Consider the following 19,262-nt stretch of genomic DNA (forward strand, 5'->3'; position numbering starts at 1 on the left):
AACCAGATTCAGAGTTAATCCAAGACTCCTGTGCTATGTATTTCATTTTATCCCCAAACTTAACCTAATCTGAGTTATATTCTCCCTGGTCGTTTTTTGTTTTTTTTAAGTTGTCTTATTATTTATGGAACATGGCAGGGGTGTATATAAACAAGTAAGCAGATATATGAGACAGTAGATTGGAATTCTAGTGCCTCCTCAAATCAGTAGTTGCATGACTTTGGACAAGTAGAGCAACTGCTCTGAGGTTTTTTTGTTTTTTGTTTTTTAATTTTATTTGTTTGTTTGTTTTTAAGTAGGCTTCATGCCCAGTGCAAAGCCCAACACAGGGTTTGAACTCACGACTGTGCGATCAAAACCTGTGCTGAGGTCGAGTCAGTCGCTTAACAGACTAAGCGACCCAGGCGCCCCCTGAGGTTCAATTTTAAATATTTTAACTGCAGAACCCTCGTTTCATGGGAGATAACTTGGAAGTCCATATATGAACCAAATAATAGCAGAATGGCTGTGTTCAGGCCAATGTCATAGTTACAGGCAAACTAATCCTATTTTATAAAAATTTTTTAAATTTCAAGGTGTACAATTACAGTGATCCCAGAATTCTATATATTACTCAATGCTCATCAAGATAACTGTACTCCTAATCCCCTTCACCTGTTTCACCCATTTCCTACCTCCTCCCCTCTGGTGACCATCTGTTTGTTCTCTATAATTAAGAGTCTGAGGGGGGCGCCTGGGTGGCGCAGTTGGTTAAGCGTCCGACTTCAGCCAGGTCACGATCTCGCGGTCCGTGAGTTCGAGCCCCGCATCGGGCTCTGGGCTGATGGCTCAGAGCTTGGAGCGTGTTTCCGATTCTGTGTCTCCCTCTCTCTCTGCCCCCCCCCCCCGTTCATGCTCTGTCTCTCTCTGTCCCAAAAATAAATAAACGTTGGAAAAAAAAAAAATTAAAAAAAAAAAAAAGAGTCTGAGGTTTGTTTTTTTTTGGGGGGGGGTTGTCTCTTTTTTTTTCCCCGTTGTTTGCTTGTTTTGTTTCTGAAATTCCACATATGAGTAAAATCATATGGTATTTGTCTTTGTCCGACTGACTTCTTTTGCTTAGCATTATACTCTTTGCATCCATCCATGTTGTTGCAAATGGCAAGATTTCATTCTTTTCAATGGCTGAATAATATTCCATTGTGTATATGTACCACATCTTCTTTATCCATTCATCTATCAATAGACACTTGGGCTGCTTCCATAATTTGCCTATTTTAAATAATGCTGGTATAAACATAAGAGTGCATGTATCATTTTGAATTAGTTTTTTCATATTTGGGGGGCAAATACCCAGTACTGTGATTATTGGATCATACAGTAGTTCTATTTTTAATTTTTTGAGGGACCCCCATACTCTTTTCCACAGTGGCCACACAAGTTTGCATTCCCACCAGGAGTGCATGAGGGTTCCCTTTTCTCCACATCCTTGTCAACACTTGTTGTTTCTTGTCTTTTTGATTTTAGCTATGCTGACAGGTGTGAGGTGATATCTCACTGTGGTTTTGATTTGTATTTTCCTGATGATGAGTGATGTTGAACATCTTTTCATGTGTCTATTGGCCATCTGTATGTCTTCTTTGGAGAAATGTCTGTTCATATCTTCTGCCTATTTTTTAATGGCATTATTTGTTTTTTTGGTGTTGAGCTGTATCAGTTCTTTATATATTTTAGATTCTAACCTTTTATTAGATATGGCACTTGCAAATATCTTCTCCTATTAAGTATTCTGCCTTTTAGTTTTATTAATTATTTTCATTGCTGTGCAGAAGTTTTTTATTTTGATGTTGTCCCCAGTAGTTTATTTTTGTTTTTGCTTCCCTTGCTACAGGAGACATATCTAGAATTAATTCTAATTTTTTATCTAGATAATGTTAGAGCTACTTCTTGAAACAAAAAGTCACAGTCTGTTTTTCCTTCACTACAGACAGTTTTCATATTTTGTAGTGGGTCTCTTTTTTGCCATCTTCATGAAGAGTTTTAGTTTCTCTATGCTGGATAGGGTCTTAAGGATAATGAATGGATCTTTCATTATTATAGACCAGTGGTTTTCATACTTCTAACATACGTCAAAATCACCTGGAGGGCTTGTGAAAACAAATTGCTATGTTTCACCCACAGTTTCTGATTCATTAGGTCTGGGGTGGGACCTAAATTTTTCATTTTTACCAAGTTACCAGTGATACTATAGCTGCTGATTCAGGAATTACACTTTTAGAACCACTGTCCTAATATCAGTAATAAAAATACATGTTAGTCATTCTTATCTTAAAAATTATATCAAATCGTATAACTTACTAATAGCCAGAAGACAATGTCTAAGTAATATATGGTCTGAAAAATAATATTTCATTTAACATGCAAACTTTCAGTGTCATACGGTTTTCATAGCTAGTGTCTCAAGAGTTATCTGTACCTTTTTGCCTCCTTGTGCTACTACTGTGAGTGGTTGGATATTAATCAGGTAGCGATCAGGGTTGGCTTCAGCAATAAAGAAGTTATTCAAGTCTGAAAGTAATCCTTTTCCTTTTGATGTGCTCGCAGCACCTAAAAAGAAAATGTCAAGGTCCATATAAGTGCATTTATTGACTATTTAGCTCTTGCCTGTGTTTAAAGTGCACTTTTGACATGTACATGTGTATTGTTTATTGCTTCTAAAAATATTATGAAAGAAATGAATTATGGAAATAAGCTAAATATCCCTAACCAGATAGATGGATAAACACATTGTGAGATGTGTTTGGAATGGAATATTTCTCAACCATAAAAAGGAATAAATATACAACATACTACAACATGAATGAACTTGAGAAGTTTTATGCTAAGTGAAAGAAGCCAGACATAAAAGATCATATAATGCATGATTCCGTTTATTTGAAATACCCATAATAGGTAAATTCATAGAAACAAAAAACAGATTAGTGTTGCCAATGGCTAGGAGCAAATTTTTAATGAGTAGAGGGTTTCTTTTTTGGCGTGATGAAAATGTTTTGAAACTAGAGGTGATGGTTGTACAACATTCTTAATGTACTAAATTACACTGTATTCTTCACTTTAAAATGGTTAATTTTATGTTCTATGAATTTCACCTCAATTAACAGTTAATTTTAAACCTGTGTTCTACTTTTGTTAATGCCTCCTTCATTTATTTTTTCAAGTAAGCTCTTTACCCAATGTGGGGCTCAAACTCACAACCCCAAGATCAATAAATAGTTATATATTCTATCAACTGAGACAGCCAGGCATCCCTGAATTCTATTATTTTTGAGATGGAGGGCCTCTGAATATTATCCACCCAATCTTTTGTTTATTTTTTGTAAATGAAAAAACCGAAGCTCATCAAGATTAAATATATTTCTCAAATGTTTGAAAGTAGCCTGTCTAAAACCTAGACCAGAATTTCTAGTCCAGTTGCTTCTTTAACTATCACATGCTACTCTATTATCTGTTACTATTTTTTATATTTTAAGGGGACATACTACTCCAGTTTTTACTTCTACGTAAAAATAAAGACAAAAAAAAAAAAAAAACATAGCTCATTTGTGCCACTCGCTTTTTTAAAATGTGGGAATAGCAGTGTTTATTTCAGTAATTTGCCAAAAAGTAGGCCAAAGTTTGAATTAGAAGAGCACTTCTCTCTGTAATACCTTGACAATTAAAGAAGCCACCATATATTTTAATTGTAGTCTACAGTTGCCTGGTTTGTAAACCTCAAACTTCTATCATGATTATGATTTTTTAAAAACAATCTCTGTGCTCATTGTGGGACTTAAACTCACAACCCCAAGATCAAGAGTCACTTGCTCTACTACCTGAGCCAGCCAGCCACCCCAATTATGATTTGTTTTTAAAAATTCAAAACTTGTCATTGCAAACATTTGTTAGCTTGATTAACACATTCCACCACTTCCTCTACTAGGGAGAAGCACTGAAGGGGATTGAGGGGTAGGGATGGGAAGCAACAACAACTAAAATAAGATAAAACAGTATCCTATGGAAATTGGATGTGATACTCAAATGTAAGTGAATTGTGTTGTCTTGGTGCTAGCTAGAAAATAGTCAGATGTTCTCATTTCAAGATAGGACGTTAGGAAATGTAATTATAGTTTCATTCTCTCTCTAAACCCACCTTCAATTTCTTCATGCTCTGTATTATTAAGAGGAAGCTAACTCTCATTACTGCCCTACATTGGATTTCCTGTCAATGTTCTCTTCAACATTCTTTTTATCTGAGTAGTTGTTTTCATTTCCACTTAGTAGTGTATATTTCTTTTTTTTTCCTTTAGTTCAGGAGTAAGCAAAGTATGTCTCTTGGGCTGGATTTTGCCCACTGCCTATTCTTGTGAATAAAGTTTTATTCAAACACAGCCATGCTCATTCTTTTATGTATTGTCTATAACTGCATTAGTGCTACAACAGCAGAGTTTAACAGTTGCAGTAGAAATCATCCGACCCACATCCTAAAATATTTTCTTTTGGGCCTTCAACAGAAAACACTTACAAACCTTGCTTTTGTTGACCAAGTGGAAGGTAAAGAACAGATTCTAGTGAGTGAATAAATATCACCAGCAAATGAAAGTATATAGGAAAGTATAGGATTTCTACTTAGGCTAGCTGGAAGACCTATGTGGTCAGATATTATATATCCATAATATAGGTAATACCTCTATATTAATCATCAGAGGTAATATAGGAAAGATAGATTACTTTAGAGGATTTTTAATGCCATGTCAAGAGCTTAAATGTCTTGTTAGGAAATGAGCCATTTAAGGTCTTGGAGCAAAGAAAGGAAACTGTTCCAGTAGTGTTTACAAAGTAATGAGGGCATATTAATGGGAAATTCATACTAATGTTGTATTAATGAGAAAGATGGCATAGTTGGAAGAGTTACTAAAGAGTTAAAAATTGATAGGGCATTAAACATTGGATTTAGGGACAAAGATAATAATTCTTAAATTTACACTTTATTGAGCATAAAAATGAAAAATTATTTACACATATTTGGAAGGTGAAGAGCTAATTTTTATAGAAGGGTTAGGTTAGGACAGAGGGATTATAACATTACATAGGATAGAAAACAAATGAAAATTGATGACTAGGTATCACCATTACCAAAGTTATTGGGGCATCCCAGCCACAGGCAAGTTTTCATTGGCTGTGTTGTACTTTCAGGATATCCCACTGCCATCATCTAGTCAGGGGCCATCTCCGTAAAATCCTCTTAGCTCTGCTCCCCAGAATGCCACCTGTACTCAGATTTACTTCTATTGTCTCATGCATAGTAAACTATTTCCATTTTCTAAATACTCTGAATCATACCCAAGAAGGACTTTAGCTCGTTCAAGTAAAAATGTTTATCACAGTATTTTCTTCAACTAGAGCCATAGTTCCCAAGCTGTACACTGAGATACCCTAGGGTACTGCAGCAAATTCACAAGAGTTCTGTACTATATTTATCTCAGAGTAATGCACAGTTTCAACATTAGATAGCGATACATTCCTTTGGGATGATATCCCATCTTTGGGATTGGTTACCATGATTAAAAAACAGCAAGTACCTCCTGAAAATCAGTGCAGAACAGGAAATGAGGGTTACACTATTCAATTCAAATCCAAGGCTTAAAGAGTTGTGCAATGCCCATAAGCACCGTATCATATCCCATTAATAAGTCTTACGGTTTTTTTGAAGTAAAAAGTATTTTTTAAATTTATATGTATGATTTTCTTAAGCCAGCTATTAAGTTGTTTCTTCTCAGTACTTATTAGGTTATTTGGACCTGTTAAAAAAAAACAAACAAAAAAACCCCAAAATAAATAAAAATAGAAACTAGAACTGTTAGGTATGTCTTAGAGCACCATAGGAAAAAAAAATCACTTATAACTTAAGGGTGCTGGGAGCTGAGGAAGTTTCAGATCGTCTGAACTAGAGAGTTGTCCAACTCTAAAATGAATATAATCTTCTCTTAGGATATGAAAACGCAGCTGTCCTTTTTCCTTTTCTTTTTTTCAAAATAGCATCTCAGTTACATGGGAATCTAGGTAGAGTCTCAGTAAAAATTTAATCACATATTTTTAAATTATTTGTACACCATACACACTGCTTTGTACTGGAGCCAATATTTTAAAGTATACTTGCACTTAAGGTTACAGTCAGGCAAGGGAGGCTAGGCAAATGTAAGTTGTTTAAAGATAAACAAAATAAAATTGTCTTATTTATTTCATAATATTACATATTATGGACGTTCAAAGAGGAATGAGTACATCTGTTGTTGAACAAAGACTTTGTGGGATGAAATTTAGATTTACACAGACCTTGATGAAGGAGTAAAATTCAAACAGGTAGAGGTAGTGGATATTTCAGATAGAGGGAACAACATAAAGATTCAGAAGACTTATTTCAGGAGAAGGAAATCATTCTGTATGATTGAAGCAAGGACATATGTTGTGGAGTAATAGAGGTTACAGCTGGTTTACTGTGTAAGTTGGAGTATTTTGTGGAGAGTTTTGAATGCTAGGGTGTGAGGCATTTGGATTTAATTTGCTAGGAAAAGAAGAGTGATTAGGGTGATTAGTCTGTCAGCAGGATATAGGATGATTAAATCAAGGAAAGAGAGGAGGCAGACAGAGCTTTTGGAAAGGCAGTGATGGATTTTGTTTTATGTATTTGTATTTCAAAGGAAATACCAAACTGTATAAGGATGTTTAAGAGCATACTTCTTGTTCAGCATTGTAACTAACAGCTATAAGGTAGAATTCACCATTCGTGCAAAAACTAAAACTTTCTAATGTTCTTCATAGTACTGCAGAAATAATAATAAAATGGAAATATATGTGAAACACATACAACATGCCGAACATTGTATTAAACATTCATTTAGGGGCGCCTGGGTGGCGCAGTCGGTTAAGCGTCCGACTTCAGCCAGGTCACGATCTCGCGGTCCGTGAGTTCGAGCCCCGCATCAGGCTCTGGGCTGATGGCTCAGGGCCTGGAGCCTGTTTCCGATTCTGTGTCTCCCTCTCTCTCTGCCCCTCCCCCGTTCATGCTCTGTCTCTCTCTGTCCCAAAAATAAATAAAAAACGTTGAAAAAAAAAATTAAAAAAAAAAATTCATTTAATTCTTACAACAACCTTGATAGGTGTTACTATTCCCATTTTTCAGATGAGAACAGTGAGGCCTCAGGAAGTTAGATAACCCCAAATCACAGTTAAATAATAGTCTGATGGACAAAACTGTTAAAAATAAGTATACTGTTGGGGTGTCTGGCCAGCCTAGTCTGTAGAGCACGCAACTCTTGTTGATCTCAGGATCGTGAGTTCAAGCCCCATGTTGAGTGTAGAGTTAGTATACTGGTTTGTTTAAACTCGCTCGTGCTGAGAATTGAGTGGATCCTGTCAGATTATTTTCATTTGCCTTAGACATGGCTCCTCTCTTATTATTTTATTTTTCATATCATTCCTTATCCCTAATCCCATTCCTCTTCTCACCATGGGAACTCTAACGTGTTTGATATGAACTTTATATCCTTGAAAATGTATCATTTTTTAGATGCATGTTTACAATATACACAATATATAAAAGTATGAACTATATAGCTTGTTCAATCTGATGTATATATTTCTAGTTTATTGCTTTTAATCTCTATATAATAGCGTGCATTTACCACATTTTCCTTATCTTTTCCCCTAGAAATGGACTTGCAGGATGCCTAACACTGCCTTTCACTTTCAGCAAAGCTGTGATTAATATCCTATGTATGTCCCCCTAAAACCTATCTTCTTTCCACTATGTCTTGCTGCCTCCTATTACATGCTTTTTCAGGGGATTATTTCAGATAGAAGAAAAGCTAACTTCTAGGCTCATGGAATAGTTAAGATTGCAGGTATTCTAATCCCTAAAAAGATTAAAATATATTGGAATGAGTGATCTCATTGCTGCTTCCAAAAGGAACCATATAGGCAGGAAGACCTAGGTAAATTATTTTGTTCCTTTGAAGCATTATATTGTCAGTGCTAACAAGTATTTGCTAGTGTATTTGTTCTGGCTTTTTCTTTTACTGATTCCACTGCTGTCATTGGTAGGAAGTAGTATACATCATAACTTTGTAATTGTAAACAATTTACACATTGTCTTAATGGTTGTCAAAGTCAACATTTTCCTTAAAAGCACATAGGAACTGTGCTTTGTCATAATTCATATTTGATCTTCCCACCCCTATAAGGAGATACATTTTACACTCTGGGAGATTGATAAAACATGTAGATCCTTTGAAGAAGAAGAAAACATACTATATGGTTGGGTGTGTGTGTGTGTGTGTGTGTGTGTGTGTGTGTGTGTGTATACACTTTTTTTTTTTTTTACTTCTCATTTATTCATTCTTTCAACCTCATTCTCTGACAAGTGTTACTATGGCACCTCCATCCTGCTATGGAAAACAGACTAAATATGTTCTTTAGAACAGACAACAGTTATATGTCTTGAGAAACAGCATCTGGACTCTGAGCCCTCTCTTATCATTGGTAGTCTAGGTTGGGGGCATTCTTTTGGTTGTCTAAATATTTTTCTGTTACCACACATCCTTCTTACTTTCTCTTTTGCTGTTATGAATAGTGTTTTATATTTACCAAAGTCACTAATCTCATATTTAGTTTTTTTCTTTCCTTTTTTCCAGCCATCTACTTGAAGAAATAAAATGGACTTACTTCTAGCTATTTATCTGCTCTCATTCTTATTTATTGAATTAAGCTTCTCACCATCTATAAACAACTCTTGTTTGTGTAGCAATTTACTTCAAATGACAAAATATTTTGTCTTTTAAGTAGTTTTTATCAGAAGAGAATTGAACAGCATCACCAAAATTTGAAAAATAAAAAAGTATTAAAATTTTCCATAATTTTTTCTGCTGACATTTAACCATTTTTACTGTGGGTGTATTCTCTTCTAGTTTTGTCCTTTTGATTTAGTGTAGTTTATAACCATATTTTGTACACACTATTTGTATGTCTTATGTTTCATTTAACATTTATCTGATGTAAACATTTCCCACTTTTCTACTTAGTTTTCATAATCATAATTTAAAAATTTTTTCATATTATTCTCTGGAGGAGCATTGTCCAATGGAAATAGAATAAGTCACATATAGTTGAAAATTTTCTAGGAGCAAATTGAAAATGTAGAAAGAAACAGGTAAAAATAACATTAATAATGTACTTTATTTAATATATCTAAAATATCTTTCATTTCAACATGCAATTATATAAAATTATTATATTTTTGACATTCTTTTGTTCATGCTAAGCCTTTGAAATTGTTGTCTGTCTTAAATTTACAGCAATCAATTCAGTCAGTAAATTGTCAATAATCAAAATGAAATGTAGCCCTACCAAAACAATAAAATTGTTTAGCAGAAAAATATTTTCCACTGCTTCTATTTCTAAACTTCAATATATTAAATTAAAATTTAATTTCCACAGTTGGACTAGCCACATTGCATATGCTCATTAGCTACATGTGGCTTCTTACATTTAAATTAAAATTGAATAAAATTTGAAATTCAGGTCTCCAATTTTACTAGCCACATTTTTTTCTGAACTAGCCACATTCTAAATGATCAACAGCCAGGTTTAACATAGGTATATATGCCAGTTCTTTCTTGACTATTTGTTCCTCTATCATTAAGCATTTACATTATTTGCAGGTTTTCAGTAAAATAAATAGTATGCTGATATGTTGATAAATGTGTATTTTCCCATATTTTGGATTATTTCCATAATGTAGACTCTCATAAATAAAATTATTGGGTCAAAAAGTATGAATTTGTTTATGGTTCCTCATGTGTATTCAAATTATTTTCTGAAAAACAGTGTTAGTTGTCCTCCCACCAGCAGTATTAGTATATTAATTTCACCAACCTTTCTTCATCATTGAAGAACCTTTTTTCACCATGTTATTTCTTTCATTGCTAGTGAGGAATACTTGTCTATGTATTTATTTACTAGCATATTTATTTTAATGGAATGCTTTTTGATGTTCTTGGCTCATATTTATTGGTGTCCTAATGTTTGTTTAATTTTTAATCTATTTTTAAACTTCTTTATAGACTAAAGATATTAACTCTTTGTCATATTTACTGTAGACATTTTTCCTGGTCTTTTGTCTGATTTTTTTTTAACCCCTCCAAGGATTGGAAGAGAATCAACTGAAAGTCTTAATTTTTCTCTAGCAAATCTTTAGATAATCTTCTCTCTTTAGGCTCAAAAGTCATTTCCACTCCAGAAGTTTGATATTTACTTCTGTTTTATTGTAGATTGTCTATGTTTTTTAAGAAAGTAAAAGAAAACTCTTTGATCAAACTAGAATTATATAGTTCTGTATTTGCAAGAAAGGAAACTAAATTACACGTTTTTAACCTTTAGTCAAAATCCAGTGTTTACTCATTATTTATAGATCAAATTCTGACCTACATCTACTACTACTACTACTGTGTTTGAAATTTTATGCATATATATATGTAGATAGGTTCGAATAGATTGTTTTGAGTGTTTCAATATAATATGATCTATTTCTGCCCTGTTCTATTCTAATTAGAGTATTTTTCTAAACAAAGGGTCTTTTTTCTCCCTGTATTCACAATTGATAATTATAAGGCATGGTTACTCTGTGTAACTTTAGTCCATTTTTAATCAATATTTTTGTATTTCCAAGAGTTACACATCCTTAAATTTTACAATGTACATGCATACGTGCGCGCGCGCACACACACACACACACACACACACACACACACATCTATTCCTCGGGTAATTGTTAATGGAAATAATAAAAATAAATTTGTGCACTTAGGTAAGGACAATTAAAAAGAGCCCCAAATGATTGTCCTGAATTAAGGTATGTACTGGCAAAGAGCAAGAAGAGCAATTCCTTTCCTTATCTTTTAGTGTATTAAACAGTTTAATTTCTTACGTTCTCTTTTGTAGTAGTTAAACTACACAGAGAAATTCTTAGAGTAGTTGGATGACAAATTTATGTACAAATGATTCTTGAAGAACGCAGGAGCTGGGGGGTGTCAAACCCCAATACAGTCAAAAATTTGTGTGTAATTTTTGACTCACCTAAAACTTAAGAACTAATAGTAGTTAACTACTGTTGACTAGAAGCCTTACTTATAACATGAACAGTCTATTAATATATATTACAATAAAGTAAGCTAGAGAAAAGAAAATGCATTAAGAAAATTATACTGGGCACTTGAGGGGCTCAGAACATCTGACTCTTGACTTTGGTTCGGGTCATGATGTCACGGTTTGTGAGTTTGAGCCCCGATTCAGGCTCTGTGTTGACAGCATGGAGCCTGCTTGGGATTCCCCCTCTCTCCCTCTGTCTCTCCCCCTCCTCTGCTGGCTCTCTCTCTCTCTCTCTCTCTCTCTCTCAAAATAAATAAATAAACTTAAAAAAAAAGAAAATGATAAGGAAGAGAAACTACATTTATAGGACTATACTGTATTTATAAAAAAAAGCCACGCGTTAGTGGACCCACGCTGTTCAGTCACACGTATTTGAGATTTCTAAGCATTAAGTTTGGCTATGCTAAAATGATTCTTTGGCTCCACCTTTGTCTTTTGCCATCCCTCTCACTCCTGCCTGTTTGTTCTGTTTTCTTTTCCATTTTAATGGATAAAATCGTCTTGCTTCACTCTCAATACTGATTAATATTATCAGATTTCTTAAGTGTTAGAATCTGATTTGCTTTTGGTTGCTCATAGGGACAAAGAGTAATAGGATTAACTGTTGTATAAACTGAAATCCCTAATTAGAAAAATCATAAGATTTTATGGATTATACAGAGTATTTTTCTAAACTCTAGCCATATAAACTATTGGCCTGTTTTTATTACAAATCTGACACCTGAAAAAAAATTTTTTATAATGGCACTGTTTTTATATTTGGTTATAATACAGTCTAGAACATATGGCCTAGCAAAGGATATAAATCAAGGAAGAAAAATTATGGTTGGCATCAGTTTTAAGTCTTTGCACTATAACAGAACACAAATCCTAAATTGTTTAAATACTAAATATTTACTTAAAGTAAAACAAGAGACTATTCAAAAATGGAATTAATTTAAATTGTGAATTTTCCTCACTTACAAACTGATAGTTTTTTGTATGTTCTTTATAAAATTAACAAAAATATAAGTTATATTGTCCACATCACAATAATCTTGTGCTGCATTTTAAAGTAAAACACACATACAACATACACACTTTTGGAATGAGGCCAAATTTAGACTCCAGGGACATACTGTTCAGTACCTTAAATTACAATCAGATGTATTTTAGCACAGATCAAATTTTCAGTCTGAAGTTGGTGAGAAGCCTAATTATTTGACCAGGTTACTATTTGTGTAGACCATTCTATGGCTGTCTGTGGTTAATCCACAGCTGGCAGAATGCTAGCTCTGGGAGGTTTTTATTTCATGCTGGAACAGTTTGGGGAGAAATGGGAGGGGGGTTAGCTTTAAACATTCCTCATTAAATGAAAGACTAAAAAGCAAGTACATACATATTACTATGGAGACAAGATGCTATATAAACTGTTCATTTTAATTCTCCAAGTGACAAAAATAGCAAAGGAAACAGCTTGGATGTTCATAGATTGCAAGTGACATGGTGGTTGGTTAAAAAAGTGAAGTGAAAACATTCAAAAAACAATGTTACCTAAGACTAAGATTTGTTATCTTTTAGAATAGTTGAATATTGGTAAAGAATTAATGAAATGGGATTTTTAAATAATATACAAATATGTTATAATAGGGAAACATTTTTATTAGAATTTAATTAGCAATACTTTAATAACAGACAATTATACTATAAAATTCTCTCAATACCTCTGAGTTTATCAGGGCAATAAACCCTTCAAATTCAAGTATACATGACTCCTGCCTCAAAATTAATTTTTTAATATTCTTTTAAAATTCTAATTTTTATATAATAGAAAAGAGTTTTTTTCTTTTTAAAGTATTTAAAGTTTGCATGATGGAAATGGTTAGTCCTTCAGTTGTAGTTGAGTATTTCAGTAGCCTTTTTGTAAGTTTGCACGATGGAAATGGTTAGTCCTTCAGTTGTAGTTGAGTATTTCAGTAGCCTTTTTGTAATTTTAAAAGAAGTTTCCGTTACATTTTCAAGGTTATTTCTTCCATTTACAAGCTAGCTCTTCTTTCCTTCTTGTTCCCATTGCCCTTACTTCCTCTGGTTTCTTGTTCCTTCTAATCATCCTCCCTATCTTGCTTCTTCATTCTTCTGTTTCTCCCATAGATCCTTCTTGTTGAAGAGCAAAAATGCTCAAACTTTCCCTATTCTTAAGAGCAACTCTTCCAGTCTTCTTCCCCCCACTAAAATGTCTTTCTGCTTTTTTCTTTTCTATTACCTATTCAAACTAGGGATATTATCTCTGGTCCTTTGAATCTAAGTACCATCAAATATAAGCTGTCCTGGAGGACATTAATTTTGCTTACCTATTTTGCCTGTGTTTCAGATGATTCTATTATTTTTCATTGATAAACCATCCAAAATAATTTATAGCCTTAACCCCTGCTTTCTTATCATTCTTTCTTTAATAGCTTTTTTTTTTTTTAACCTTTACACCATAAGCACTTAATCATCAAATCCAGCGACTTTTGCTCATACTTTCTTTCTCTACCCACTGATAGCTTTGGCTACCTTAAAGTATCTTCTTGAAATTTTCCTTGTTGGATTTCTCTGTCATCACTTCTGCTGACCTCATTTGCCTTCCTCTTGTTCTCTCCTTTACGATTTTCTGTTTGTCTTAACTGTTGCTGTCCAGATTAACTTTCCTTTAAATTTTTGTACAGGCTTGTTATTCCTTTCTTTCAAGGAAGACATCATTACCCATCATCTGTCCCCATGCCATCTAATAGGCTCCTGACCTGCCACTGAAGGCCTTTTGTGTTCTTAACTCAGCTGGCCTTTCCGACTTTATCGTCTGTTGCTTTTTGTGTATTCCTTCACTCACTTGTGCATCATTCAAACCAATTTCCTATGTAAGCATCCATGTCTGTGCTTATACTTTCTTTTATGTAGAAAGCATGACTATGTTTTTTAATTAAAATATTTTTCTGTTATTACTGAATTATTTTCTCATTACTTGAAAATTCTAATTCAGAATCTTCCTAAAAAAAAACCCTGTAGGTGTTTCATAAGCTAACAAGCTATGATCTTAGGAAACTAATTTTATTTTTTAATAAATATAATGTCACTTATAAGAATCCAAACTGTTTCTAAGAAGCTACAAGGATCCAATCTGCCTTCATTACTGTTTTTCTATTTTAAATGTAATTATTATATTGAATAAGGGCTTTGAAATATTTTTTTCTTATGTGGATTCCCAGGATTCTTTCCATATTTAGTATACAAATCTAGTATGAAATAAGTTATGTGTTATACTCTGACATAATGGCACATATTAAGCATATTGTACTCATATGATAGCTTTTTTTCTTCTAATCAGATGTTGCTGTTTTCTGCCTTGCATTTTATAACTGCAGTTTAAAGTTTGTATTATGTAGACTTTTGCATTTTTTATAGATTTCTATTATTCTGACTGAGAATGACTCTGGAGATGACATTTTCAATTTCCCCTCCTTTTTTTCTTTATCCAGGGCTTTTTTCTTACAGTTTCCCCAGAGTCGGTATTAAAAGTGGCTAACCATGCTTCTGAAAACAACAGAATTTTTACTTTGAATCTGTCTGCACCATTTATTAGTCAGTTCTACAAGGAATCATTGATGAAAGTTATGCCTTACGTTGACATACTTTTTGGAAATGAGACGGTGAGTTACTTTTTAAAAAAAAGAAGTACCTGGTGGTTTTTCGGGGTTTTTGTGCGGGTGGTTTTTTTCTCTTTTTTTTCTCTTTTTGGTTTGCGTATAAGTTTAGAAATATATCAATAAAAACTGAAATATTTGCATAAATAGAATTGAAAATTGCACAACAAAATGTCTTGAGTTTGTAATTCAGGATTTTTAGTATTTCCTCTGGTACATATTAATTTCTATCATAATAAAAAATTGTCTCTTAATGGGTTAGATTATTGAGGTTTATAATTTACATATAGTAAAATTAAATTTTACTCTACATTTGTATGAGCTTTTGAAAATGCATGCCTGACATGTAGCCATGACCACAATCCAGATAAAAATCATTTTCATCACTCCTTTCGGTCATCAACTTACTTGTTTCTGACCAGTAAAATAATGTTTTCCTCTGAAATTTTCATGGATTAAGGTAAGGGGCATTTGGCCTAGAATTAATATTTTATGAATTTAAGTATTTATTCAACGTGTGAGTCTATTTAATAGATTATGGGTAAATGTTGGTATAATTTGTATTAAATTTTTTATTAATAATATTATTTTTGCTAATATTTGTATGTTGTATTTGAAGGTGATAAAATGGGGTTTAATTTAAACTTTTACAGCTCTTTTGTTTACTAAAATTATACTTTCTTTCATTCTAAATTAGTAGAAAATGGGTTTTTTTGCTCATTTAGTACTTACAGATTTTGTTTAACCTGTAGACTTTAAACATCCATAAAACAGGGGGGAAAAAAGAGAGAGAGAGAGACCTTCAGTATATCTTCTTGTGACCTGGGCAGTATCACTTAACTTTCACGAACCTCAGGTTTTTACGTGTAAAGTGAACATGTTGTACTAACTAGTCCATTTGGATTTGAATTGTATAGTTGTAATGTAGTTTGATTATATTCACTGATTTTGTACCTAAATAAGATAACTGTTGTCTGTGTATAATAAAATAAATTTGATGTGGAAATATTTTATGAGATCCCCTTAGTGGTTTACAGAAAATAATATGGTGTGAATATCTTCAAAGACACTTTGAAGGGAACTACTACATTCTCGATGATTCACAAACTGATATAATGGCAAGAAATAGTGGTAATAGCCTTGAACTGTGTATCTGCTAGAAGTTTCACTTGGTTAAAATCTACATTTCACATTTCCTTTATGGCTGATTTTATTTTCTGAAGGATTAAAGGAAGTAATTAGGAAAAGTGTTAATCTGGCCTTTTAAATTAACATGGAAGAATTGGTCATCAGTATGGTTGAGAATCCTTGGGAGAAATTGATATTTGAACTCAGAGTTCTTTGTAGTCAGAAAAGATGAGACTGGCAATATTTAAATATATGCTCTGTATTTTAAGAAGAAAAATTTCTTAAACTTTTTAAAAAAATAAATATCATTGCAAAGAATGAGATTTTAGAATCAAAGACAACCTGAGATGATTGAATACCATCAAAAATTCAGCTCTGATTTTATAATATCAAGTGACCATAATTAGGAAGAAAATGGGGAGGAGCCTTAAAAACAAACATTGCAGAGCACAGAAAATTCTTTAATAAGAGCTCACATTTGTTAAACACGTGTAAAAAAGATGGAAAGCATTTATAGAACCAGAGAACAATGCCAAACGTTTGGCATAGACATAGAAGAATAGAAAAGAACAGAGGCCCAAGATTATTAGGTTTGCAGAAAATGCTGATGATATCAAAATGGCCTTCACTTAAAAAAAGAAAAGTCTCCAAATGCACAGCAAGAACAAGACAAAATAATTGGACTTCATCAAAATTAAAAACTTTTGTGCATCAAAGGACAGTATCAAGAAAGTGAAGCCCAAAGCCAGCAAAAGAAAGGAAATAATAAAGATTAGAGCAGAAATAAATGATACAGAAACTAAAAAAAAATAATAATAGAACAGATCAACGATCTGGTTCTTTGAAAAAATAACTAAAATTGATAAACCTCTAGCCAGACTTATCAAAAAGAAAATAAGAAGGACCCAAATAAATAAAATCACAGATGACAGAGGAGAAATAACAACCAATACCACAGAAATACAAAAAATTAGAGTATGATGAAAAACTATATGCCAATAATAATTGGACAACCTGCAAGAAATGGATAAATTCCTGGAAATGTATAAACTACCAAAACTGAAACAGGAAGAAAGAGAAAACTTGAACAGACTGGTAACCAGCAAAGAAATTGCATCAGTAATAAAAATAAATAAATAAATAAATAAATAAATAAATAAATAAATAACCAAAAAACAAAAATCCAGGGCCAGATGGCTTCACGGGCAAATTCCACCAAATACTTAAAGAAGAGTTAATACCTATTCTTCTCAAACTATTCTAAAAAATGGAAAAGGAAAGACGACTTCCAAATTCATTCTATGAGGCCACTTTGAAGTGCTGAATCACTATAATGTACACATGAAACTAATATTATATTACACTGTATGTTAACTAACTGGAATTTAAATAAAAACTTGAAAAAAATTTTAACAAAGTGAAAGCCCATGGAATGAGAGGAAATATTTGCAATGATATATCTGGTAAGGGATTAACATCCAGAATATATATCTCAACAACAAGGAAACAACTCAATTCATAAATTGTCAAAGGACTTAAATAAACACTTCTCCAGAGAAGATATACACATGGCTAATTAAGCACATGAAAAGATACTCACCATCACTAGTCATTAGAGAAAACCAAAATGGGATACCACTTGATACACATTAGGATGGTTATTTTCAAATATATGGAGAGGAAAAAAATATTGCCAAGGAGGTGGAGAAAATGGAACCCTTTTGCATTACTGAATGGAATGTAAAATGCTGCTGCTGCTGCTGCTGCTGCTGCTGCTGCTGCTGCTGCTGCGGAAAACAATTGGGTGGTTCCTCAAAATGTTAAACATAGAATTACTACCATATGATCCAGCAGTTCCACCGATAGGTATATACCCAGAAGTCCTGAAAGCAAGGATTCAAGTACTTGTATGTCAATATTTATGGCAGTGTTATTCTCAATAGCCAAAAGTTGGAAACAAACAGAAAGTCCCTCAACAAATGAATAGATAAAATTTGGTATATACATAAAATGGAATACTATTCAGCCTTAAAAAGAAATGAAACTCTGATACGATACAACATGAATAGATCTTGAAAATGTTATGTCAAGGGAAATAAGCCATACACAGACAACTGGATTTTCCTATAAAGACTCCACTTATATGAGGTACTTAGTCAAATTCTAGAGACAGTAGAACATTGGTTGCCAGGCACTGAAGAAAAGGGGGAATTGGGAGGGTTTTTTTTTAATTTTTTTAATGTTTATTTTTTAGAGAGAGAGGGAAACAGAGTGCAAGCAGGGGAGGGGCAGAGAGCAAGAGAGAGAGAGAGAGAGAGAGAGAGACAGAATCCAAAGCAGGCTCCAGGCTCCTAGCTGTCAGCACAGAGCCCGACGCGGGGCTTGAACTCACGAACCGTGAGATCACAACCGAGCTGAAGTTGGACACTCAACCGACTAAGCCATCAAGGCACCCCACGGGAGTTATTTTTAATGGTTGCAAAGCTTCTATGTGAAATAACAAAAAAGGTCTGGAAATGGATAAATGGTAATGGTTGCACAGCATTATGAATGTACTTAAGGTCACTGAATTGAACACTTAAAATAGAATGGTGAAATTTTATCTTACATATATTTTCCCACCTTGTTTAAATAATTAATGCTACCAACTAGTAAAGTTAGACTAGGACTTATAGACTAGTAGAGACATTATACTGTTATAATCTATATATAGTATAGATTATTAAAAGAATCATTTTTCCCTACCTAGAAGAGGAAGTTGTAAAATGACAAGCTACAAATCGTGTCTGGATAAATTTTTACTTTTTTTTTATGTTTATTTTTGAGAGAGAGAGTGTATGCATGTGCACAGGGGAGGAGCAGAGAGAGGAAGACAGAGTATCTGCAGCAGGCTCTGCACTGACAGCAGAGAGCCTGATGCGGGGCTCAAACTCACAAACCATGAGATCACGACCTGAGCCGAAATGCTTAAGCAACTGAGCCACCGAGGAAAATAAATATTGGATATGAGGCAATTAGACATATTTGGTGTTTTCTTGAACCAATCTCAAAAAGTCTGCTGATAAATAAATAGATTTCTGGTGATACACTTCAGTGTTTACTCTGAGCTTTGCTCAGCTATCAACTATTCAGATAAAGCTGTATTTGCAGAGAATGCAAATGCAGAGAATGCAGATAATGCAATACTTTAACAAATATCAAGTAAGTTGAATGTCAAAATGAGACTTTTGAAAACTTTAATAAACTGGAGATACCAGT

General features: G+C 33.4%; 1 protein-coding gene across 5 annotated transcripts in view; it reads left to right on the plus strand.

The window, feature by feature from the left end:
* The window catches only part of ADK (adenosine kinase), a 524,109-nt gene that overhangs the window by 330,565 nt on the left and 174,282 nt on the right, over positions 1-19,262 (plus strand). For all 5 annotated transcript variants that reach the window (XM_025917987.2, XM_086680037.1, XM_086680040.1 and 2 more), the window contains one exon: positions 14,712-14,882. In XM_025917987.2, coding sequence (XP_025773772.1) covers positions 14,712-14,882 — 171 coding nt within the window. The remainder of the gene's footprint in view (positions 1-14,711; positions 14,883-19,262) is intronic.

Source organism: Puma concolor, chromosome D2 (assembly GCF_028749965.1).
Source record: "Puma concolor isolate L17-30 chromosome D2, mPumCon1.1.hap2, whole genome shotgun sequence".
NCBI lineage: Eukaryota > Metazoa > Chordata > Mammalia > Carnivora > Felidae > Puma > Puma concolor.